The 24,064-nt window shown below is 42.7% G+C and overlaps 5 protein-coding genes across 6 annotated transcripts; 4 read left to right on the top strand and 1 right to left on the bottom strand.

The window, feature by feature from the left end:
- Positions 1 to 262: 262 nt before the first annotated feature.
- On the top strand, positions 263 to 2,402 carry LOC127763993 (alpha-1,3-arabinosyltransferase XAT2-like). Its single transcript, XM_052288796.1, has 3 exons — positions 263 to 608; positions 736 to 819; positions 912 to 2,402. Exons 1-3 carry the CDS (start codon positions 482 to 484, stop codon positions 2,147 to 2,149), a joined length of 1,449 nt encoding a protein of 482 aa, XP_052144756.1. The 5' UTR covers positions 263 to 481; the 3' UTR covers positions 2,150 to 2,402.
- Positions 2,403 to 7,963: 5,561 nt separating this feature from the next.
- Positions 7,964 to 11,126, bottom strand: LOC127761302 (uncharacterized). The gene is made up of 6 exons (XM_052285575.1): positions 10,933 to 11,126; positions 10,762 to 10,841; positions 10,599 to 10,669; positions 10,003 to 10,509; positions 9,422 to 9,512; positions 7,964 to 8,321 (listed from the first exon to the last, which is right to left on the bottom strand). The coding sequence occupies exons 1-6, from the start codon at positions 11,099 to 11,101 to the stop codon at positions 8,235 to 8,237; spliced, it is 1,005 nt and encodes a 334-aa protein (XP_052141535.1). The 5' UTR covers positions 11,102 to 11,126; the 3' UTR covers positions 7,964 to 8,234.
- Positions 11,127 to 11,345: 219 nt separating this feature from the next.
- Positions 11,346 to 17,567, top strand: LOC127763048 (uncharacterized). The gene is made up of 8 exons (XM_052287623.1): positions 11,346 to 12,019; positions 12,125 to 12,250; positions 12,340 to 12,537; positions 13,049 to 13,276; positions 13,456 to 14,601; positions 15,092 to 15,472; positions 15,823 to 16,321; positions 16,563 to 17,567. The coding sequence occupies exons 1-8, from the start codon at positions 11,465 to 11,467 to the stop codon at positions 17,333 to 17,335; spliced, it is 3,906 nt and encodes a 1,301-aa protein (XP_052143583.1). The 5' UTR covers positions 11,346 to 11,464; the 3' UTR covers positions 17,336 to 17,567.
- A 794-nt stretch (positions 17,568 to 18,361) lies between these two features.
- LOC127764615 (protein transport protein SEC13 homolog B-like) lies at positions 18,362 to 20,530 on the top strand. Of its 2 annotated transcripts, none has more exons than XM_052289512.1 (2): positions 18,362 to 18,565; positions 19,192 to 20,530. In XM_052289512.1, the coding sequence occupies exon 2, from the start codon at positions 19,261 to 19,263 to the stop codon at positions 20,176 to 20,178; it is 918 nt and encodes a 305-aa protein (XP_052145472.1). In that variant the 5' UTR covers positions 18,362 to 18,565; positions 19,192 to 19,260; the 3' UTR covers positions 20,179 to 20,530. The 2 variants fall into 2 exon arrangements, with proteins under 2 accessions (XP_052145472.1, XP_052145471.1); XM_052289511.1 differs by having other exon boundaries at positions 18,362 to 18,560.
- A 761-nt stretch (positions 20,531 to 21,291) lies between these two features.
- On the top strand, positions 21,292 to 23,831 carry LOC127761595 (uncharacterized). The gene is made up of 3 exons (XM_052285905.1): positions 21,292 to 21,434; positions 22,730 to 23,165; positions 23,316 to 23,831. The coding sequence occupies exons 2-3, from the start codon at positions 22,749 to 22,751 to the stop codon at positions 23,361 to 23,363; spliced, it is 465 nt and encodes a 154-aa protein (XP_052141865.1). The 5' UTR covers positions 21,292 to 21,434; positions 22,730 to 22,748; the 3' UTR covers positions 23,364 to 23,831.
- Positions 23,832 to 24,064: the final 233 nt, after the last annotated feature.

The raw sequence follows: 24,064 nt of genomic DNA on the forward strand, positions 1-24,064 counted from the left end.
TCTAATACAACGAATCTGGATAAAGATCCGTGTACTAGAAAATATCACCTCCAATATTATATTATTTTTTTATAGTACAGAACGAGAACGAGTATGTGTGATAAATGGGAAATAAAGTATCGTCTTAGGATCAGAAATCTCTTTAGGAGTATTATGAATGGAGTACTAACGTCGCCGTTAATTGCATAATAATCTGGACAAGTGATGCCTAATTAAGCCATAGTTTAATCGGCAATTTGCTTCAGATCCAGCTCGGCATGAGACTATCAGAGGCATAAGTGTCAAAGCATCTCTCGAGTCTTCCCTTCTCAGCCAGCTTCGCCTCGCTCGCTAGCTATCCATCTCTTCCTCCTCTTCTTCTCCCTTCCCTTGTTTGCTTGGAAGGAGAGGGGGAAGAAAAGTAGGAGGACGCGGTTGCGGGTTGGTCCAGATCTAGGGCAAGGCGGTGGCCGGAGTTTGAGCTGGGCCCGCCGGCGGCGAGATGAAGCAGTCGATGCGGAGCCGGCAGGAGCCGCGGCGGGTGAGCAACGGCGTCATCATCGCCGCCATGCTGCTCTCCCTCTGCGTCCTCAGCATCGTCAAGGCCAGATACTGCTCCACCCCCTTCGGTACGCCCCCGCCTCAGCCTCCGCCGCGCTGCCGCCGCGGCGGCGGCGGCGGCGGCGCTCTTCTGCTTCCTCCTCGTCCTCTTGATTTGTGAGTTGGGAGTGTGAAATTTGGTTGGGTGATGTGCAGTTAAGCCCGACGACCAGCTACAGGAGCAGATGAACTCCAGCATCAGGATGGAGACCGACGAGCCGGCGACCATGGCGGCGGGAGGTTCGCCCTCGCCCTCGCCCTCGCCCTCGCCCTCGATAGCTCTCCGGATTGTGTGTGATTTGTGCTCAACGAGTGCGTTCTTGAATTTGCAGAGCAAGAGGAGGACGAGGAGGAGGAGAGCTCTGGCGGTGGCGGCGCCGAGCCTGAGGTCAGCGCAACCCCCGCCGTCGTGGTCACCGCCGCAGCCGGCGGCAAGAGGAAGCCGACCTGCCGCATGACGAGCAAGAGGTCGGAGCGGTGCGAGGCGAGAGGGGACATTCGCGTGGAGGGGAACGCGTCCACCATCTACATCGGCGGGATCGACAAGGAGTGGAAGACGAAGCCGTACGCGCGGTACCACGACCCCGTCGCCATGGCCGTCGTCCGCGAGTTCACCCTCAAGCCGGTCACCGAGTCGTCGCCGGCGTGCACCAGGAACCACTCGGTCCCGGCCTTCGTCTTCTCCAACGGCGGCTTCTCCGGCAACCTGTACCACGACTACACCGACGTGCTCGTGCCGCTGTTCCTCAGCACCCACCAGTTCAAGGGCCAGGTGCAGTTCTTGCTCAGTGGGCTCAAGCCATGGTGGGTGAACAAGTTCAACCTCTTCTTCCGGCAGCTCACCAAGTACGACATCCTCGACATCGACAACGACAAGGACGTGCACTGCTTCCCCCGGATCGTGGTCGGCGCCACCTTCCACAAGGACATGGGCGTGGACCCCAAGCGCTCGCCGGGGCACGTCTCGGTGGTGGACTTCAAGCGCGCGCTCCGCCGCGCCTTCGGGCTGGAGCGCGTCGCGGCGTCCCGCGGCGGCGCCACAGGGAAGGGCAAGCCGCGGCTGCTCATCATATCCCGCAAGAACTCGCGGCGGTTCCTCAATGAGCGAGAGATGGCGCAGGCCGCTGCCGCTGTGGGCTTCGAGGTGCGCATTGCCGAGCCCGATCAGCACACCGACATGTCCACATTCGCCCAGCTCGTCAATTCCGCCGATGTCATGATCGGTGTCCATGGTGCTGGGCTCACCAACATGGTGTTCCTCCCCCGTGGCGCCGTCCTCATCCAGGTGGTTCCATTCGGCGGCCTGGAGTGGCTCACCACTGTCACCTTCAAGAATCCGGCGAAAGACATGGAGGTCACCTACATGGATTACAATGTGCAGCTGGAGGAGAGCTCGCTGATCGATCAGTACCCGCGAAACCACCAGGTGCTCACTGATCCCTACGCCGTGCACAAGCAAGGCTGGGACGCGCTCAAGACGGCGTACCTGGACAAGCAGAACATCAAGATGGACATGGACAGGTTCAAGAAGACATTGCAGGAGGCGCTTGACAAGTTGCCGCCAGCATGAGAGCTTGATGAACTGATGAAAGCTCAAGCCCACGAGGTGGTGGTGGTGGTGGTAGATAGATAGGTTGGTGTATCTATCTGTGCCTTCTCTTGCTTAACTTATTTTTCTTTTTGAATTTCTTTTTACGCCTTCTTCTTCCTTTAGCAACATTCATTTGATCTGTTGTTTTGGAAAAGAAAAAAAGAGGATGAACAAGAACATCATGTTACATATGCCTAGCTGATGAGTAATTTATACCCTTTGTGATTATTAATTGGTTGTTTATTTACAAGTAAATGTCAAGATACAAAATGTGGATTACTAGTAAGTATCAAATGTGAGTGTACCTCCCTCTAATGCCAGGGGGGCAAACTGTATTCTCCTATGCCTTCTTCATTGTATCAATTCAATTCATTTCATCCAGTACATTGCCTCTACCAAACCATGCCATAATTGACCTTTTCTCTGCAAATGAACCACGATTTTCAACATAGAAACGAACTACATTTGATCTTCCATTGTCTCATTAGTCATTACACAACAAATTAGTAGAGTGATCAGTCATTGATGCTAGAACAGTGGATCAAAGGTTCCATGTTCAGTTTGGCAGATGATTAGTGCCATAATTGGGGATAAGTAGGCCATGAACAGGACCAGGATTCTCCCTGGATTCAACTAACACAATGAGAATGAAATGGACCACCATTGGCCATTGCCTACCACAACTACCTGTCATAGTGGCATTGCATAAGCAATGGAAAGATTTCAACTTTGCCAGTTCCTTTCCCTTGTGAATCCTTGGTTTGGGAAGAGATGGCAACTATGCTTCCTTCCTGCTCTGACCGGATCACAGCAAGCCAAATTCATAGCCTGATTGGCATGATGATGTATCAGAAAAAAGAAAGAATTTTATGGCCAACGAAAGTTTGGCTGATCTGCTCGGCCTTAGTCAAATCTGTCTCTTTCGACGAACTGCGTTGCGTTGCTAATTTGTCACTGATGACAACTACTTCTACCTGCCATCTCATATGAGAGCCAGTCAGAAACATGGAGTGATATGCTAGTAGGAACACTAGAAGCTTCCTTCTGTTTCCTCTAGGGAAGAACTGAAGAAGGGTCAGCACATCGTCGACCGTCGGATCTCGATCGGACGGTATCTGTGACACGGGACCCAGCTATCAGTGGTTGGGACTAGGAATTTTGCCCAATTGCAATTTGGCATGATGAATGTGTGTTGTCCTTTGTGAAATTTTCTAAAGGCAAGCAGGGTTTGTACTTGTGTGAGATGTGAGATTGATTGGGTAATAATTGACTTGTTCATGGATGATTGAGTTAATGGGAGAGTGATTGCAGGATGAACTACAAGTTATCGGCCATATGTGATGGTAGGTAAATTGACAGGGACAACACAAGCTGAAGCTGAAGAAAGAAGAGAACTTGTTCAGGTCAGCAGCTAGCTTGTACTTGACACTGAATTATGAATGTGCTAGAGCTTGCTGATGGCTAAGGTGATGGCATTGTGAAATTAACCAGCTGGCCAGTTGATTTGCAGCTGAAATCATCAATCTCTCTCGTCAGCATTTGTTTCTTGTAAGCAAAAATCAACCACCGACAAACAATATGGAGGCACTGTTCTTTGCAAAAATCCTTTTGGCACAGGCCGGGCTTTGGATCTTACCCTTTGCCCGTTTCGAATCAACATGAATTTCAGTCGAATCTATATGGAATTGGATTAGTTAGTTCAGATAGCCATCCGATCTTGATCCTCAGGATGATGGGGGCATGGATTATACTCCCTTCCTATCAAAATAAATTCACTCTTATACACAAATCTGAATAGATTCGTACATAAGAGTTGATTTATTTTAGTACATAAAGTATTTCCTTTTGAATGTGTGAACCATTTGTCGGTGTCTGCTTGAGGACGAATAGTGAGTGGCTCATCATACTCAACCACGATGACCTCTAAAGAAAAGAGCACGACGAGACAATGCTTGGGATGGCGTTGAGCCGTTGAATTTATGAATTTTTATACACCCATAATGGAAATGCCATCGTCGGAGAAGCAAAGGGTTCCATCGTTTCGCATATTGGTGGAATAAGCCAAACGGCATATTTACAAACGAAAAGTAATTTGTGAAATAAATTTTTATATATGTGTTCTTAGCGATCTAAAAATAAAGGCTGAAAAATAAACTTCGATGAAAAAACCCTAAAATCAACTCTAAATTTAACGTTGAAAATTCAAATTTTGGCTGATAAGCATATGAATATGCCAAACGATGAGAACCGTTTGAACCTCCACTTCGCCGCCGCCGCCGTCTCGCCGGCGGCCAGCCATCGTCCATCCGTACGCCACCAACCTCAACGACTCGCCGTCGTCAATCCCTCGCGTCGCTTTCACAACCCAACCAGTCCAAAAAAAATCCAAATGTCCAGGACTGTACGGCCGCGTTAAGGCAGAAACGGATGATTAGCCGCGCACACAACGAAAGATATGATTAGCGTATAATTAATTATGTATCCCTATCTATTATATTATTAAAAGAATAGAAAAAGGAGCCTCCACGTTCGCTCTCAAGGCCTATAAATTCTCACATTAATCGGAGAAAAAGAAAAGACAGTGTCCATATAGAAATACAATTTAGAAATAGCTGAAATTCGGAATACAATTAGGAAAGAACTGAAATTCGGAATTAAAAATAAGGAATATTAGAAGTAGATCATAGAGTACATATAGAAATACAATTAAAAAATAATAGAAATTCGGAATTAAAAATAAGGAATATTAAAAGTATAGTATAGAGTCCACATAGAAATACAATTAAGAAAAAAAAAAGAAATTTGGAATTAAAAAAATATTATAAGTAGAGTATAGAGTCCATATAGGAATTTAAAACTAACTAAAATTCGAAATAAACATAATAAAATCAAAAATAGAGTTTAGAGTCCGTATAAAAATACAATTTACAAACAACTAAAATTCGAAATTAAGAAAAACATGGGAAGAAGAGTTTAGAGTCAATATAGGAATACAATTTAGAAGTAACTAAAATTTGAAATTAAAAATTAAAGAATATTGAAAGATGAGTTTAGAATCCACATAGAAATACAATTAGAAATAATAAACATTCAGAATTAAAAAAAAGAAATATTAAAAGACGAGTCTAGAGTCCATATAGGAATATATATAATTTACAAATAACTAAATTTTGATATTAAAAATAATTAATAACTAACACATATATAAAATACAATATGAATATTACACATTAGTAGTTTCGTAAAGTTATTGCAAAATTTAAAATTATGTTATCATTGTAATATATTTTAATAATATAATGAGAAAACATATATGCTATTATATGAGAGAAAATATAATGATGCTAGCCGCGCAATTTGCGCGGGCCACCATACTAGTTAATTATTAAAAGAAATAAAAAGTGAGTTTATTTTTTTTACTGTTAAATCCTAGTAGAAAATTTGTTCCCACGACTTAAGGTGCTAGTGAGGCTCTTATAACCACTATGCTATAGGCCTTTTCGCATAAGTATTTTTTTAAGCGATATCATTTAGTAATCCCTTGGTTCTAAAAAAATCAAACTCTGGTTATGAATCTGGATATCCAATTTAATTATTTTTAGGATGAATGAACATGCTAACGGAAATTGAAGAAGTAGTCAATCCGATCTCCTTCACTGTAAAACGGGGCCTACGGGTTAGGCAACTACCCACCATCATCCATCCAGGACTGCAATTTCTCAAAAATTCCCACGTAATTTATTTAAAGACCATTGAAAAGTTTATTTAAAGAAGTTCAGTAAGTACTGTTTAGTAATGTTGTCGAAGAAAGATTTTGCAAAAGATCATACCGTTTAGGAACTTTGTAAGCGTGATCACGGTAATCCGTAATCTGACAGCTAAAAGTAACACATCCTTATCAGAGAAATTTTTTTTAGGCTGGTCCTTATCAGAGAAATTAAGATGGTTTCTTTTGTTTGGTAAAGATGAAGTTTCGTTAGATGAAAAAGGAGGCAGCATGCAACACAAGCTGAAAGTTCATCCGAGGAATCAAGCCAAAAATAAATAAAATAAATAAAGGCATCAAAGCAAAGTGAAAACTGATGCGTGACTTGTGAGCTGAACAAGGCAGAAGCCCAAGGAGGAAAGGGAAGACACAAGGAAGTGCAGCCAGGGTGGTTCGACTTCAACTGGTTTCCATATCCCAGGACAATGACCGGGCAACAACCTAACCACGCAATGCAACTAGTTTATTTCCTTCCTGCTATTTCCTTTTTTCCTTTTTCGCGCATACACCATCACACATGCACACACATCCGTTTACACACGCTCAAGAGAATAACTCTAATAACAAAATTACGGATCCACTAGATTTTATAATGAAAACATGTATCCATAACTTGGTGGAGTCGTATATCTAGGAGAACCAGATTCTCTAACTTTATACAATTTGCAGTTGAGTTATTGATGGTATAGAAAGTCTGAGAAATCTCATTCACCCCGAAGGAAATCTCATTCGCGCTCTCTAGTGCACATCCTTACTCGACAGCCAGCTGTCGATGTAAAACTTTTTTTTAACCTTTTCTTTCTATTTTAATTACATTGAATGACCCCCTTCAGTCATTCCGGCAAAAATAGAGGTATGGGGTGTGTGTGTGTTTTGTCTACATATACCCATTACTCCCTTTATCGCACATATAAGAAATGAATCTCTCGTTCCAAGAATATATTTTCTATAATTTATGATTTCCCATTCTTGTATATAATAACAAAGACAAGTTATGTCAATAAATATGCATATACCATGGATAAATTAAGCTATATCTGTATGCATCCCATGAATAAAACAACCCATATTTGTACCTCATAATACCTCCAACACAACTATTATCACAAAAAGACATGCCAATGTGATGGCTTATTATCCCCAATAATTTTGTGATGGCATCTTAAGAATTAAGATTCCATCCATCCATCCATCAAAATCAATGAGCCGGTTCGTTGGTAGATGGTGATCTAATGACAAGCCCCATACTACTGACCACCTCTGCGTCCTCATATGCCTAACAACTGATGATGCTTCGAATTGGTTATGGCTAAAGAAGACCAATGGCATAGCATGGACCATTCTTCTTGCAACCTATGGATTCAGGAGATGATGACACTCACAATACCAAATACTAAATGCAGGTTAACCATATTAAACTACGCTTATTGCGACGTGCAAACAACTCTGGTTGCATCAGCAGTTTTGCCCCTACTGCTTGGAACACATATGGTTCTTGCAGGGTTAAGAATTCTACAAAGATTGTTGAAATATATGTTTGAACGTGATAAACATTTGTCATTTTCACACAGATTTCTACATTGAAACACAAGCAAAAAAAAAAAAAAAAGAAAAAAAAAAGAGAAAGGCCTTGTGCTTCCATGCTTCCAGCACACGAAGAACATCATTCAGATTACTCCCTTGATTTCACCACTTTTGTAATGCTTTTGCTATCTATGCGTACATGACAAACACAACCTTGCAAATCAAAGCAGACAAAAGCAACGATCAGAAGCTGCAAAGCAGCCAGTGATAGGGAGCTGGATGGCTGCCTTTTATTATTCTCTAGAATCAATTCTATTAGTACTGTTCTTATTAAAAGAAAAAAGAGGCTCCAGCCACACGATTTTTAGGACCAGCTAGCTAGCATCAAGAATTAAATTACAATGATCTAGGGATGGCATCAGTCAGATACTGATATCAGTGCTGAAACAGCTCCCAAGTTAGAAAGTTTCAAGTAAATGGATTCTACACAAACAGCAAAGGCGTTTCACATAAGCTCAGGAAAGTTCCTCCATTCAAAAGCATCGGATAGGCACAGTACAAATCTCCCATCAATTCAGTAAAAACCGTACTAGTTTTCAGTTTATCAGCATCTCCTTTATCAATTCTGTAACCTTGGGAGAGTACGTCTCCTCCGAAACTCATCTATTTGCAATATCTGCAGTTCCCATTTACAAAAGGAACCCCAACAACCCAACAGATCATTCTCTTTTTATTATTTTCGCGCCTTATTTAGAGAGGATCTCCTAGGCAGATTTAAGCTCCATATTTAGGAGCTTTCCAGAGCTTAAATGCCACCTCATGTAGAAAGCGTTCAGCAAGCATAGAAAGATTTCCACCACGCTGTTGATTAAATAGCAGAATGAAATTAGTTATACAGTTATACTCCTCCGAGACAATAATATTAAACGGAATAAATTAATATGTCAAAACAAATATAAGCTATTTGGCTAAGTTAAACACATATGAATCACAATATGGGTTGAACTTGGAAGCTTAGGATCTAACATAATGGCCAGACAGATGAAAGAAAAAAATGCTATTGAATATGCCAGCTATATGCAGTGTTTCTGCAGAAGCTATCTAGAAGAATTAAAACTACTGCACTGTATTCTTGCGAAGCATAATCATTCAGGTAGCACCATTCTTGTATAATTCATGAATGCCAAATTTGATCATATATCCCACGTTTAGATTGAAATTGAGGATTTACCCTAGATGATCCCCGCATGTCATTGGCACAGGAGGGTAAATCCTCAATTTTTGATCTAAATTCTAAATGGAGGGTAAATATATATGACATGCTTGACCGGATTTATAATCCTATACTACTAGTTTTGCCTAGGGAACAAATGCCAAAAAGGTACGCAGATGATCATCCCAGCAGCTTTTGACAGTATGTCGTGAAACAAAGAATTACCGTGTGGTGCTGTGGCGCGCACTGCACAAGTGCACATTAAATCAAGCTTTTGGGTATGGCTTTTGCCGAAAGGTAAAAAAGGACAGTTAAAAAACAAAGCTAATTATACCTATGGAACAGCTTGCACACTTATCTTACACAACAACAGGTGGTGTCACACAAAAGCTACCACCAAGATGAAGATATAACTCTTCACTACATGACATGCCTTTTTGCTAACCAAGGATGCAGCGGTGTGTATAATATGACAGAAATAATTTACTATGTAATGCAGCAGTGTGTAGTAGCTAATTTTAACACAGCAGCAATTTTTTTTAACAAACTGGCATCATCTTTTTAATAATACTATAAGAAACCAAGACAAAATGGGAGAGCTCAAGTGCTTTGAATTGTAAACAACTCAAAAGGCAAATTCATAAGCAGGATCATGAGAAAATGATACAACTGAAGTATTTGCTAAGCATTTCACATTTTCACTATTTGAATTTTCAGATCGAGGTTATAACAAGTTGATTATACAAACCTTTATGAATTCCTCAAAAGAGAACCCTTCGGTCAAATCAGAGCGTGTAACTCCTTCCTGCCACTGTGCTAACAGAATTGGATGATGATTCCTGAAGAACATGTATGATAGTAATATTGGTGTTAGGGTTTGCTATTATAAAGAATTGGCAGACACACTTTTAACAACCACATTATGTCATGGTTAAGTGTTGGCAGATACTAAATCAACTTATCTGGACTGATGTAGCATCAATGTATTAGATTGGGTTTGATAAAAAAACATTTCAAACTTGATTTCATAAAAACCAAAAGGTGAAAAGGTGGTTGTAAGCTGCTAGCTTTCAAGTATAAAGTATCCAAGGAAAAAATATGATATGGCTCTTGGAAGTCATGTAAGCCACTGCACTCCATTATATGCAGCGAAAGATCAACAGTAATTACATTTGGAAGATCGTGATACTATTCACCTTACATATATAGCAGACAAAATCTAATGGAATTCTTATTATGTGTAACATAAATATGATTACTACAGACAAAACATGCTCTACTTGAAAAATAACATTTTGGATTTCATTTGCAGCAAAGAACAACACCTACCTAACATCATCCAATGTATTTCCTGCTTTCATAGTATAGCTCTGGCGTGGGCGAAGCAAGTTCAAGTCAGAATCTATTTCAGTCGAAGAGTTTGAGATGGAAAACTCATCCTTATTTTCAGCAGCAGACCCATAGGTCAACATCACAGATACATGAATACGGGAGGCGATAGCTGAACTTATGGGCGCAGCTTCCATGATTGCACCAACTAATTTATTAAGCCTATTTAGATCAGTCTTCATTCCCAATTTCCCCAACTTGCTGTTTGTATTCTCCATGGCAACATGCAGAAACACCAGATCAAATTCAGATGTCTCCTGAACATTCCCCTCTGAAAATCCAAGCAAACTTAATGCCTGGGAAATAATTCCAGCCTCCTTAGAAGCAGCGGAAGATCCAGATTGTGCAACGAAATCTTCAGTCCCGGATACATGAAAACCAAGATTTGCTGCAAAGGAACTAACAAGGGGGCAATTGGTGACCATGGCAGCTCTGATCCCCATAAACCTGACATTTCCAATACCGCATGAAAGCTGGTTAGACCTGATTCATGAACAATGTAACAGAAAACAAAGCAAAAATCACACACATCCAACCTCTCAGATAGCTTTGGAACTACTAGCTGCAGTGGATCCACCTGAACAGTCTCCTGACCAGTTTCCTCAGTCTATCACGCAAAAATTACAATCAGCATTACCTACACTAAATTCTCGCACAATCAATCCTCCTAAGTGAGAACCGGTGGAAGCAAGATCTCACCTTAGCAGGGAAGAGGTCATCGTACACGTCGAGCAGCTGCGCGAGCTCAAGAATCGTGCTGTCACACTTCTCCTCCCCACCTACAGCGACCAAAACAAGGAAAATCTCCATTTGGTCAGAGCAGCGAGTAGAATCACCAGAGGAGAGAATCGCTGGATCAGTAGTACCCACTCGGGAGAGGGGACCGGAGGGAGAGGAAGCCACACGAGGACAGAGAGGCGAAGGCGTCGAGGTGGTTCCCTCCGCCTCCTCCTCCTCCGCCGCCGCCGCTCGCCGGAGGGAGCAGCGCCGCGTGCCCCGCGGCGTAGAGCACCAGCCCGCGGCTCGGCTTGTCTGCCATTGTTGCACCTCGATTTCCTCCTCTCCCCTCCTCTGCTTTATTCGGTGGGCCCCAGACGTCAGCCTCACCCCACGTGTCAACCTCCCGACCCCACGTGTCATCGAGACCACTATAGTATACCAGCCCGGCATGTGGGCCTAACTGGGCCGGCCTGGCACATGGGCCGGATAGGTGGGTGGCTTCTTGGGCCTCTGGTTCGTCAATGACGTATACAAAAGAAAGAAAAAGAGAAAGAGAGGGAGAGGAGAAACCCTAGGCTTGGTTGGCTCCAAGCTTCGCAGCCATCGCCGCCTCGGCATAAACCCTTCTACTCCGCAGCCATCGCCGCCTCGAGCTGAGCTTGAGATTCGCGGGGGCGCAGCAATGGCCGGGAAGAAGAGGCCGCCGACCGCGCTCGCCGAGCCTGAAGTCGCCGCCGCCGCCGAGGAGGAGGAGGCCGCAGCCAAGCCGGCCCCAGCTGCGGAGGCGCCAGCGAAGAAGAAGAAGCTGGCCATGGAGCGGAAGAAGCAGCGGAAGGAGATTGACAAGGAGAGGCACCGCCAGTCCGCTGAATCGGACGCCGCTGCCGCCAAGCCGAAGCAGCCGGCGGAGGTGGCGCCGGAGGCTGCGGCTGCGGCGGCTCCTCCGCCTGTGATTCCGGTGGTGTCGGGGCCTGGGCTTCACATGAACGTGTTCAGGGACCTGGCTTCGCCGGAGGCGTCGCAGAGGGAGGCCGCGGCGGAGGCGCTCGTGGCGGAGCTCAGGCAGGTGCAGGTGGCGCACGAGAAGGGTGGGCGGAAGGAGGGGGAGAGTGAAGCGGAGGGTGGAGATGGGTCGTCGAGGATGGAGGCCGAGAAGGACGATGGCCTGGAGAACTGCGCGCCGTCGGTGCGTTACGCCATTCGGCGGCTCATTCGCGGTATCTCTTCTTCTAGAGAGGTTAGAGATGCTTTTCCAATTCCATGACGAAGTTTAGCTTTGTGTATTGCATTGGTCATCCGCTACACTTAGATCGTATCTTATGCTTGGGAACTTGGTTTGCAGTTTGCAAGGCAAGGATTCGCGTTGGGTCTTGCAGTTGTGCTCGAATCAATTCATGCAATCAGCGTCGAAGCAATCATGAAGTTGATACCTAATTTGTTAGAGTATTCAGCTTCAATGAGGGGACCGGTAATTACAATGACTAGTTACTGCTGATTTCTCTGCCCTATTGTGATGTTAATTTGTTTACCCATTTTTTTATCATTTTTCTTTTGTAGGAAGCTAAGGACAATCTTTTGGGACGACTATTTGGTTATGGATCAATTGTTAGGTCTGGACGGGTCTCGGGACAGTGGGCACATGAAGAAGGTTCTCCCATTGTCAAGGATTTTGTGGATGAGGTTGTCAAACTTGGTAGCAAGAAACGATATTTAACTGAGCCCGCTGTTGCTGTTATCCTGGATTTAGCTGGAAAGGTACGCATCTCAGGCACATACTGCACTTTTTATGACTATGCTTTTTATGCGTGTGATCTAATTAGGGACATTAAAATTTCGTTGAAGGTCTATCGCATAAGAGGTTATCATTGGCATCCAAATACATTTAAAATTGTTACAGAAAAATGACCAGCAAAAAGGACAATCTTAAATTAAATTTCTCAAAAGGTGTAACAAAGCAACCATTTTCATACCACCTGAAAACATTTTTTATGAAAACTTTGGTGTTTCAGTTTGCATGTTGTACTTGGCTTCTGTTTAATAGATAAGATATCCCCCTGACATCAATGGTACTGCCTTTTGGTTTGAAATCGACCTGTGATTATGGCAACTTTCACTCTTATTTTGTATCAATTATGTTGAAAATCACACCTTGTGATGCACATAAGTTTGGTTTTGGAGTGGATATGTTATTTCCTCAGTTGTCAGTTGTACCATATTTGGCCAGTGACTTGATTCAACATTTGCTGAATCTTTCTACATATTGCAGCTGCCAGAGGAAGCTATAATATCTGAGATTCTGGAAGCTCCCAGTGTGCAAGATTGGTTCAACAGAGCTACTGATGCTGGAGATCCGGATGCACTCTATCTGGCTTTGAAGTTGCAAGAGAAAACAAATGCCCAGAAGGAGATATTTGGGAAGCTTCTGCCATATCCATTCAGTCCAGAGGGTTTTTTTGCAGAAGAACATCTTCTTTCAATTGCTGCTTGTTTCAAGGTAATTTGTTTTAGTAATTAATGGTTCAGGAGTAACATTGCCAAAATCTAACATAGCATAGCTCAATATAACCAAGATGTATTTAATAAATAGAATTTATTTTGTTATTTATCAAATTTCTATATGCTCTATGCCATTCCTTTCCTTATCTTTTGATTGGTCTTCTATAAATCTTTCAGGAATCCACATTTTGTCTTCCACGCATTCATAGTTTGTGGCTTGTTATCACGGACATGCTTGTTCGAGAGGCAGCTTCACAGAGTGATATTGCCACAAGCTCAAGCAAGAAGCACAAAAAGAATAAGAAAGGCAGCTCCTCTGAGGATACAAAAAAGAATCTGCATACTTTCTGTGAGGTTATAATTGAAGGAACATTGCTGCTATCATCTCATGATAGGAAGCATTTGGCATTTAATATTCTTCTTAATCTCCTTCCAAGGCTATCCCCATCTTCGATTCAAGTAATTCTGTCCAGCAAGGTTGTTCATGGTTTGATGGATGTTCTGTCAAATGAATCGTCATGGTTGCACAATGCCGGCCAACATTTTCTGAAGGAGTTAGTAAGTTTAGTGAGTGATGACAATGATCGACGTGTTGCTGTTATTACTAACTTGCAGAAGTATACTGGTGGAAGATTTGACTGCATGACAAAAACGAGAACTGTTAAAGATTTGGTTGCCAAGTTCCGAAGTGGTCAAGATTGTTTGTGTCTTGTGCAGAGTTTGATGTCACTCTTTGTAGATGAAAGCTCTGTTACAGACGAACCATCTGATCAAAGTCAGACAACTGATGAGAATTCGGAAGTTGGTTCAATGGAAGATAAGGACCTTTTTGGCCAAGGGAGTGCTGACCTTTTGAAAAGTTGGATAGTGACTACAATTCCTTGTGTTTTAAAAAATCTGAAGCTGACATCTAAAGGGAATTCACTGACAGATTCTGAAATGGTTAAGTGCATTGAAGAAAAATTTCTAGTGCAGACTGAGGTATTGAAATTCCTTGCAGTTCAAGGTCTTTTTTCAGCGTCTTTGGGATATGAGGTGACATCATTTGAGCTGCACGAGAAGTTCAAATGGCCAAAGCCAGCTATATCAACATCAATACGCAATGAATGCATTGAACAACTTCAATTCTTAATAGAAGATGCACAAAAGGATGAAGCTTTACACATTAGTGAGGTTAAGTCTAATGACCTGGGCTTCTACTTCATGCGCTTCATTAACACCCTTTGCAACATTCCCTCAGTTTCACTCTTCCGGACCTTGAGCAGCAACGACGACAATGCATTCAAGAAGTTACTGGATGTAGAATCTCTGCTTTTCTATGAGGTTTGTAACTTTGCTATTATTCAACTTATCATATTATAGTTAACTCATTCTGTGGTGTAATATTTTAAAATTTTAATTTGACCTACAAGGATGGCCTCACTGTTCCTGTTTCCAGTATTGAAACTATCCCTGACTGTATTTATCTGGTTTTAAATTGATGACTTTTGAACACCCTAGGAATCATAAAACGGTGTCAGTGTTTATTTTAAAAATAAATCAGAGGTCCCAACAACTGAGTGCATGCACTAAGGACTTTCCTTAAAAATCTAGTCTCTTGAATATGGATCGCCTCTTTTGATGCAGTACGGCTTACTTGTGGCAATGGTGATTTCTTTTGGCTGTTCTAGATTTAATCTTGTTGGAATAAGGAGTTCAAAAGTATAGAAGCAGGGGTTTAGTTTGAATAATAGTTCTGTTCATTTTCCTGGATATTTCATATAGTTCCTTTTTTTTCCCCATCATCTAATGTCTGTGGTTCCCTTGTGAATAGGAAAGAAAAGTTGGCCCTGGCTTGGATTCGACTAAAATGCATGCGATGCGTTATCTCCTTATTCAGTTGCTCCTCCAAGTTCTTCTCCATCCAGATGAGTACTGGGAGGCAGCAATTGATGTGACTATATGCTGCAAGAAATCGTTCCCTTCCATTGTTCAGAATGACAAATCCAGTGGACAGCCATCTAATGAGGGTGTGGAGGTGTTCAATGAGGATGGGCCAGGCAAATCTAACAAGGATGGGCCGGAAGAGCATAATGATGATGCGTCAGAGGATTCTAATGAGGACGGGCCACTAGAGTTTATGGATGTACTTGTCCAGACTTTTCTTTCTGTTTTGCCACATGTGTCTGGCCCTGTATGTTTCTCCATCGAACAGGCAAGTAACACTGTACATGTACCTCTAGTAATAGGAGGTTTTCCATTTTTGAAGAATCGTATGTTGATGATAGTAGGAAATAAATTAGGGGCATGCAGTTTTAAATTATCTAGTATACACTCCTTTCTAAACAGCCATTTTCAATTGTACTAGCAGAAATTTAATCATAGTAAATAGTCATTTTCTATCATACTAGTCGAAATAACAAACATAGTAAAATCACCAGTACATATAGATTGTGCTGCCCTCATTTTCCTTTCTTGTTTCTGTTTCATGGCGGTTATTTGTTGCTTTTCTTGCTAAACATTTGACTTGGCTGCGCTAACTTGGTCTTTTATTTGAATCAACAGGTCTTCCGTGTGGTCTGCGATGAAATTACAGAAACAGGGCTTCTTGACATGTTGAGAGTTGTGAAGATAGATTTGAAAGGTTCTTGTCGCCAGTCAGGTAGTGATGATGATGAAGATGATGCATGTGTTGACATTGAAGATGATGATGAAACCATTGTGGAGGACGCGGAGGTTGGGGACACTGATTCTGCTGCAGACGGACTGGATGAGGAAATGGATGATGATTCAGCTGATGAAGTTGATGAAGGTCAAGATGATTTGAAAGAATCAGTTGCCCATGAGTCAAAGGATGGAGATGTTGCAGAAGTTACCAAAGATGGGGATGACTCAGATGATTCAGATGGTATGGATGATGATGCTATGTTCCGCATTGATCCTTACATTGCGAGGATTTTCAAGGAGCGCAACCTTCCTGGCAGTGAAACTAAGCAATCTCAACTTATGCGGTTCAAGCTCCGTGTCCTTACATTACTTGAGATATATCTTCAGAGGAATACAGGTACATTTCAAATATTCCTTCATATTTTCATTCATTTTAAGTTGTATACATGCATATAATAGTCAAAGGATACTTTCAAAATTGATCATTGCCGAAAATCTGCCTCCAAAATCACATCAGGGAATTAATTGTTACTGCAAGGTTTTTTTTATTAGGAAATGGTCCAGCTTTCATTCAGTTTTAACTGTAGTATTTACATTTGTTATATGTTGTGTAACCTTCTATGCCCTAAACTCCACAGGAAATAATCTGGTGCTGGAGGTCTATTCTTTCTTAATGCAAGCTTTTGTGAAGTCACATAGTGCTGATGGCAGTGAGCAATTCAAGCAACGTATAGGTGGTATATTGCAGAAAAGGATATTCAAAGCCAAGGATTATCCTAAGGGTGATGGTGTAGAGCTTAGTACTCTTGAAAGTTTGCTGGAGAAAGCTCTAAAATTGGCATCGCGGTCACGATACACCATGGTTGCTTCTGTAGCCCAAAATGCTGCATTTTGGCTTCTGAAGATCATCAATTCAAAGAGTCATTCGAAACAGGAGCTTGTGAGTGTTGTCGAAAAGTTCCAATATATATTGACCGACTACTTCAACAACAAGAAATCGCGGTTGAAGCTTGGGTTTGTGAAGGAGGCTGTCCGGAGGAATCCTTGGATAGGAGAGGAGCTCTTTGGATTTGTTCTGCAGAAGATTGGATGCACAAAAGCTGAATATCGAAGAGTTCAAACGCTAGAATTGGTAGACTGCATACTCAAATCTTGGGCTGGTGATGATTCGAGCGCATCGAAGGTGTTGAAGAAGCACCTTTCTCAGTTGTGCGAGCTGATACAAGAAGTTCTTACAAAGATCCCAGAAAACAAGTCACGTCGTCAAGAAGTCCGGAGATTTTGCACCCGAGTATTGCAGACAGTGACAAAGCTTAACCTCAAAGACCGGTTTCAGAAGAAATTGAATCCTGAAACGCTCTCCCTTTGTGAGGCACAGCTAGGAGCTGCTTTTGTTCGCTTTCAAAAATGACATTACATTTATGAGGAGACTGTATTTGTTCCCTTTCGAAAATGATAGTCACTAGAAATATTTTGAGCTGAGCTAAGTTTTGTTCCTCATTTCAGCTACATGAGTAGATTCTATCAAATTAAGCTGTATCGGTTTTTTGTGACAGTATCTGAAAGGAAAAGATATTCACTGTTATGTTAGCAATACTAATTGGTATAGACGCGCGCAGCACAGCTGTCATGCAATTTGCTCATGAATTCTTTGCCTGCACAGTTTGTTTGATGATTCTGTCACGAATTGTCTCACTTGAACCATGCAAATATTTGCTGTACATGGACACCTTATGTAGGTTCACGACCCTGTATTCGGACACATGCTATTTCCGGTTTTTATGTTTCTAATAGATGATGCCATCAAATTTTGAACATATATTTAACTATTCATTAATTTAAAAATATACTACCTCCGTTTTTTAAATAGATGATAACGTTAACTTTTAGTCACACGTTTGACCATTCGTTTTATTAAAAAAAAAATTACATAATTACATAATTTATGTTGTTGTGAGTTGTTTTATCATTTAAAGTACTTTAAGTATAATTTATATTTTATATATTTACAAAAAATTTTTAAAAATACAAATGATAAAAAATGTGATCGGCGTCATCTATTAAAAACAAATGGAGTATATAATTATTATTTATTTTCTTGTGACTTAGTTTATCACTAAAGATATTTGCACATAATAATTTCTAAACATGATAAATGAAAATAGAATGCAGAGTCTGCAATACGGGAGAGAGCTCCAATGCCAACAGTAATAGCCTAGCAACGGTGACAGATTTGTCTAGCCTCTGACATATTGTAGCACACGCTACTGTAGCGATGTAATCTGAACCGTTAGATTGTGATCGTGTGGTTGGATGTTTCTCCGAATGCACACAACTGAACGAAGCAGTCGCGTTCGTGCGATGAAGATCGGACGACGCAGCTGCGCTCGAGCCACGTCAAAGGATCTGGCTATTACTACGAGCCATGCGTAAAAAGGAAAAAAAGAAAAAAAAAGGCGTGCGACTAGAGACACACGAAACGCGAGTACGCCGACGCCGCGACGCGTCCTTCGTTTCGCTCCCCTCTTCCCCCCGATCTCCGCCGCCGCCTTCCGATCTCCGCCTCCCTCCCCTCCGGATCCCGGAGCTCGCCGTCGACGCGCTCCCTCTTCTCCGCCCCTGCATCTCGGCCCACGGTGAGGTGCCCTCCCTCCTCTCCGCAAGGTCTCTGGGCGGATCCTCCTCCTCTTCTTCCCTCCTGCCCTCGTACGCCGCGCGCTAGGGTTAGCTAGCTGCGTTTCGGTGGTTTGGTTAGTGAGGATTCGGTTTGGGAGGAGAGTTTTGCGTGGTTAGCGTAGCAAAACTAGCAATCGAGATTTATGCAGTGACGCCTCTTAATCCTCGCGTTTTTGTGGGATGTTTTGCTGTTGGGATAAACGAGCAATCTAGATTTGTTCATGTTTCGTCAAATAAATTGTTATATATTTTTGAATCTGCTCGTGACATGCGTTGCGCTTGGGTTATTCGGAGATGAATCATCCTGCTTGTGTAAACAGCTGTTGGCATTTTGGGGAATTAAGGTCTGCCTTGCAATGCTCATAAAAAAAATACTAATCATGTTGGTTTTGTGCATCGTTTTTTCAGTATTTTTCTAACTCTGGTTAGCATATCAACTCCTGCTACTTTATTTGCTGCACAACATATTAGTTCCTTATAATGTGCTTCTCTGTTTGATGCGTCTGTTGCGTGGCGCCGTAGCTGCACATGTGAAAGACACGCCTAATCTGTACCCCATCTGATCTTAGCTTCTCTATTCCTATCAAATAGGCTGCCTGAGGTGAATACATTGGAGTTGGCTGGGATACTTCTGATTTGAGGAGATTATAAATTGGAACAATGCCTCCCCATAAGATAGAGACAGGCCACCAGGATGTTGTGCATGACATTGCCATGGATTACTATGGGAAGCGCATCGCTACAGCCTCTTCTGATAACACAATAAAGATCATTGGTGTAAGCGGCAACTCTCACCAGCAGCTTGCTACTCTGAGCGGACATCAGGGCCCTGTCTGGCAAGTTGCATGGGCTCATCCTAAGTATGGTTCCTTGCTGGCATCCTGCAGCTATGATGGGAGGGTTATCATATGGAAGGAAGGGAGCAAGCCTGATGAATGGGCGCAGGCGCACACTTTCATTGAGCACAAGTCCTCTGTCAATTCCATTGCTTGGGCACCTCATGAGCTTGGGCTCTGCTTGGCTTGTGGCTCATCTGATGGCAACATTTCAGTCTTTACTGCTCGTTCTGATGGTGGGTGGGACACAACACGCATCGATCAGGCTCACCCAGTGGGTGTCACCTCTGTTTCTTGGGCTCCTGCAATGGCGCCGGGTGCTCTAATCAATACAGGGCCTTCTGGTCAGTTTGAATATGTTCAAAAACTTGCCTCTGGTGGTTGTGACAATACAGTCAAGGTATGGAAACTGTACAACGGGAGTTGGAGGATGGATTGCTTTCCGGCTCTTCAGATGCACAGGGACTGGGTGAGAGATGTTGCCTGGGCTCCAAATCTAGGCCTTCCAAAGTCAACAATTGCAAGTGCCTCCCAGGATGGAACGGTTGTAATCTGGACAGCACCGAAAGAAGGCGAGCAGTGGGAAGGCAGGGTTCTCTATGATTTCCAGACACCTGTGTGGAGGTTATCCTGGTCATTGACTGGAAATATTCTGGCAGTGTCTGATGGTAATGATAATGTGACCCTATGGAAAGAAGCCGTTGATGGCGAATGGCAGCAAGTGACCACTGTTGAGGCTTAGGTGTTTTGAGTTGTTCTTCCCCTGGCTGCCAATTATAACATATGTGCTATTGCCTTCAGGCTGGCCAATGGCTCTCTGCTTACAATGTGGCTCTAGTAATTTTGCTTCTGCTCAGCAATTAGCAAGGCGCAAGTAATTTGCTTGGATAGAGTAGAAAACCCTTGTGTCCCAACTCTTTCATGTATTATGTGTTCCTTGTGTGCCTTCTGTTTACCATTATTTATGGCACTTCTGAGTGCAGATTTTTCGCTATCCTGTGACTGTTTAATGCTGCCTGTAAGCGATCATGATTTGTCATCATTCTTAGCAACGAAAGCAAGAATCTTTAGATCTTGTTTGAGAAGTTTGGTAACCGAATTTTTAGTCCCTGTCATTGTGGTCTGGTCCAGAGGTGTTCATCCATTGCAGCTTCGTGCACGAAACATGAAATTAAACGATGCATGCACATGAAATTAAACGATGCATATAAGAGGGGAAAAAAAGCTTGTTTGGAATCTTCCATTATCAATTTCTTACTTTGCTTGTACGTGAGTCTTAAAACTTTAGAATAGGACGGACAAAATGTATAATTTTTTTTCTTTCTTTGCAGAAGAAGCAGATATATCCGGATAGTATAATCAAGTCGTAAAATTACACATTCCTAGGTGTCCATTTTCGTTCAAAATTACGAATACAAACATGTGTTTACGGTTTACCCTCTGTTTGACTTATATTTGACATGTTTATTATTCCCTTCGTTCTAAAATATTTGACGTTGGTTCGTCGAAAAAAAAAGAAATGGAGGGAGTACTTGGCCCTTGTAATTTCTTTTCTCATCATCATTGTAATAAGAGCAAAATAGGTTTTTACTATTTAAATTCGGCCAAAAAGCGGCCTATTTCCCAGAAAAAGCTGTCCATCAATAGCAGAAGCCCCCAAAAAACTTGAAGGAGAAGAAGGTGCAAAACATAAAGTGTAACTAACACGTTGGGGGACCAAACAGACGATCCCAACCGTCCATCTGGGGAACCACGCCGATCTCCAGCCGTCGATCGGGCTCCACGACCGTTTCCCTCCTCGCCGCCAGGGCCCACCCCCCCCCCTCCCCCTCCCCCTCCTCCTTCCGTTCCCCGTTTCCTCCCTTTCCCCTCTTCTCCTCCTCCTCCCCGACGACGAGGCAAGCGCAAGCGCGAGGCGAGGCGAGCCGCGGCGACCTAGGGTTTCGTCGCGCCTTCCTCCTCCCCTCCCCCGCCGCCGTCGTCACCGGAGACGACAAGGTATGCCCGCACGCGCGCCTCTCTCTCTCTCTCCCCCTTCGTCCCACTTGCGAGCGATCCCCCACGCGAGCCGCCTCCTGTGGTTGTGGTGTGGGTTGTTGTTGTTTGATCCTGGGTGTATCCTGCTACGTCGCGTTGTTGGGTGGTTCGTGGTGGAGTTCGGTGCTCTGGATTTCGCGCGAATCCTAGTATTTTACAGTTGTTGTTGTTGTTGGTTCGCGCGAATCCTCCATGCTTCGTGATTGCTGGTTCTAGATGTTTCCTGTTGTTTTTTTCGTGCGTAATGCATCCTTTGCTTAGTGCCTTGGTTGATCGAGTTGCAGTGTGCCTCGGGCTGCCTTGTAGGCCAGACATTGCTATAATTTCTCAGCCTGTCTGTTGAGAAATCTGAAATGAAGGTGTGTAATATGTAGCGGTGTCACCAGGAAGGAAGTGAACTCCTCGTTTTGTTCAAGTTGCATTATATATCTAGGAACCTTATGGTAGCTTTGTGCTGGAGTGCGGGTGTGGAATACATTTGTGCACTTTTTTGCGCTGGAGTGCGGATGTGGAATACATTTTTGCACTTGTTCCTTGCAAGTTGCAACTATGTGTGATTAGGCTATTGGTTGAAGTTGGGTGACAGATTTGGAGCTCTAGGCAATAGGATGTTAAAAACTATTTTATTATGGTTGCAGTTACAATTTGCTGTCGTTCTATGCCTACCCTGTTTTTTCATTACTATTCATGTCCCTAATTGTTGACCATTTTTATGTAAGATTGCATTGTTAAGAAAAAAAAATGTATGTGGACTGTGGTGTCATCTTTACTAAGTACTAATAGTACTGAACTGTTGCCTACAGCTTTTTAAAACTGTACATAGCTAAAATGTTTTATGTTCCCAATTCCAAGGTTTAGTTTTCTGGATGGCAAGTTATTTTTGATTGAGAAGTATGAGATCAGTTTTTGGTTGTTGGAATACTTTATCTAGGACCTGATCACTTTGGACATAGTATTGTGGAAAACTTTTATATGGTGATCTGCAACTTTTGTGCGCTAACTTATACGGAAACCAAACTACTATGTGACAGAAGAAGCAGACAGAGAGATATCTCAGCTAGTTATTTCTTATTAGATAGTAGTAATACTTTTTTTTTTGCACTGCCTCTACGGTTGAGTAATCCTCATGGTAGGCATGCTGTGTGGAATAAGTTAATTTCTCCGCAAAGTTTGGTAGACATGAAAATGCAGTTTATGATCTGATGAATCCTCACTATTGTACACATTTTACCAAGAGTTCCTTGCACATGTAACAGGTCTACTGGAGTGCCAATAATGGAGCGGTCTTCTCGGTTGAATCCAAACGCCACTCCCTTTGTGCCTCCCCCCAGGCCTTCATTTGAAGAAAGCTTGAGCAAAAGAAAGGCCTCTGAGAAGCAAGTAGGTGATACTGAAAAGGATGAGAATGCTGACAAGTCTGCTGAATATGAGCTCCCAGATTCCCTTTCTTTGGATGACTATGCTGAAAGCCTAGGAAAGCTCATCATTTCTGCAGAATCTTCATCAAAAGGAGAAGCTACTAACAGTGCGTTTGATCCATCACAGTATGAGCAAAATGGTGTTGATAATCATCTTGCTGTGGTAGAATCTCTCTCAAAGATGTTCCCAGATGTGTCTGCTGACTTCATTGTTGAAGCACTGAAGGCCCATGAATTTGATACAGAACTCACAATCGATATGCTTGCTGATCTGGTATGTGAATTTACTACTTCTATTCTTTGCCTACGATATTTCAAGCTATTATTGTTGTTTGCACACCTTACCTTGAAACTGCATGCTAACTAACATTTTTGTTGTTGAAATCATCTCTGACAATCTTTCTTGTTGAATTTTCTACTTCAGTGTGAAGGTGGTGATTATGGGCATCCTGCTGAAGTGTCAGCGAAGTAGCAGCAGCAACGGCGTCGCTCTTCATCTACCTTGGCAGAACAATTACCCTTCAGCTACATGTTATTGAAGTCATTCTCCTTAACAATCAAGACTGAATTTGGTGGTGTACAACTTATTGCTGCTGTAAAGAACTCAGCCTTGTTTAGGAGCCAAAGCAACATGTTTTGGGTTTTTAGTTCCTGGTGGAACAGCTATTCTCAGTACTTTGAGTCTGCATCATGTTGATGATTTCACCCAGCAGTTAATCGCGTGATCTGTTGCAACCCTTTTGGTGTAGCTGAACCTCTCCTAGCTAAGTGTTCAGGAGCCAGCAATCGCGTGCAGTTTTGCTGCAAGGCTGTGCTCCTGCCATGTACATTCTGGTCTTGCTGCATTCTGTGTAGGGAGATGAACCATTCCTCTTATTCTGTTATGATGCATTGTTTGAACAGATATCTCGTTCCAGTTATTGAATGGAGATTTGGAGGCTATGATAGTCTTGGTTATGACTTAATGAAGCCTCACTATAAATAATCTTATATTTTTTTTACTTACTAGTTACTACCTTCATCCCATGATTTTGTCTCGGCACACTAACCGGTATCTCCAGCTATTTCTTCAAGCTGTAGTGGTCAAAATTGCATCTCAAGACCATGCAGATATCAAAAACATTTCTCTCATGACTTGGATTGAGTGGTATTAGTATTTGGGACCACTTTTAG

This window comes from Oryza glaberrima, chromosome 2, assembly GCF_000147395.1.
Source record: "Oryza glaberrima chromosome 2, OglaRS2, whole genome shotgun sequence".
In the NCBI taxonomy this organism is placed as follows: Eukaryota; Viridiplantae; Streptophyta; class Magnoliopsida; order Poales; family Poaceae; genus Oryza; species Oryza glaberrima.

Coding starts and splice junctions, on each gene's coding strand:
- LOC127763993 (XM_052288796.1), top strand. CDS start 482: ATGAAGCAGTCGATGCGGAGCCGGCAGGAGCCGCGGCGGGTGAGCAAC. Junction 609..735: donor ATACTGCTCCACCCCCTTCG/GTACGCCCCCGC, acceptor GGTGATGTGCAG/TTAAGCCCGACGACCAGCTA. Junction 820..911: donor GGCGACCATGGCGGCGGGAG/GTTCGCCCTCGC, acceptor TTGAATTTGCAG/AGCAAGAGGAGGACGAGGAG.
- LOC127761302 (XM_052285575.1), bottom strand. CDS start 11,101: ATGGCAGACAAGCCGAGCCGCGGGCTGGTGCTCTACGCCGCGGGGCAC. Junction 10,842..10,932: donor CCTCCGGTCCCCTCTCCCGA/GTGGGTACTACT, acceptor TGGTCGCTGTAG/GTGGGGAGGAGAAGTGTGAC. Junction 10,670..10,761: donor ATGACCTCTTCCCTGCTAAG/GTGAGATCTTGC, acceptor TTTGCGTGATAG/ACTGAGGAAACTGGTCAGGA.
- LOC127761595 (XM_052285905.1), top strand. CDS start 22,749: ATGGAGCGGTCTTCTCGGTTGAATCCAAACGCCACTCCCTTTGTGCCT. Junction 23,166..23,315: donor TCGATATGCTTGCTGATCTG/GTATGTGAATTT, acceptor TTTCTACTTCAG/TGTGAAGGTGGTGATTATGG.
- LOC127763048 (XM_052287623.1), top strand. CDS start 11,465: ATGGCCGGGAAGAAGAGGCCGCCGACCGCGCTCGCCGAGCCTGAAGTC. Junction 12,251..12,339: donor CAGCTTCAATGAGGGGACCG/GTAATTACAATG, acceptor TTTCTTTTGTAG/GAAGCTAAGGACAATCTTTT. Junction 12,538..13,048: donor TCCTGGATTTAGCTGGAAAG/GTACGCATCTCA, acceptor TACATATTGCAG/CTGCCAGAGGAAGCTATAAT.
- LOC127764615 (XM_052289512.1), top strand. CDS start 19,261: ATGCCTCCCCATAAGATAGAGACAGGCCACCAGGATGTTGTGCATGAC.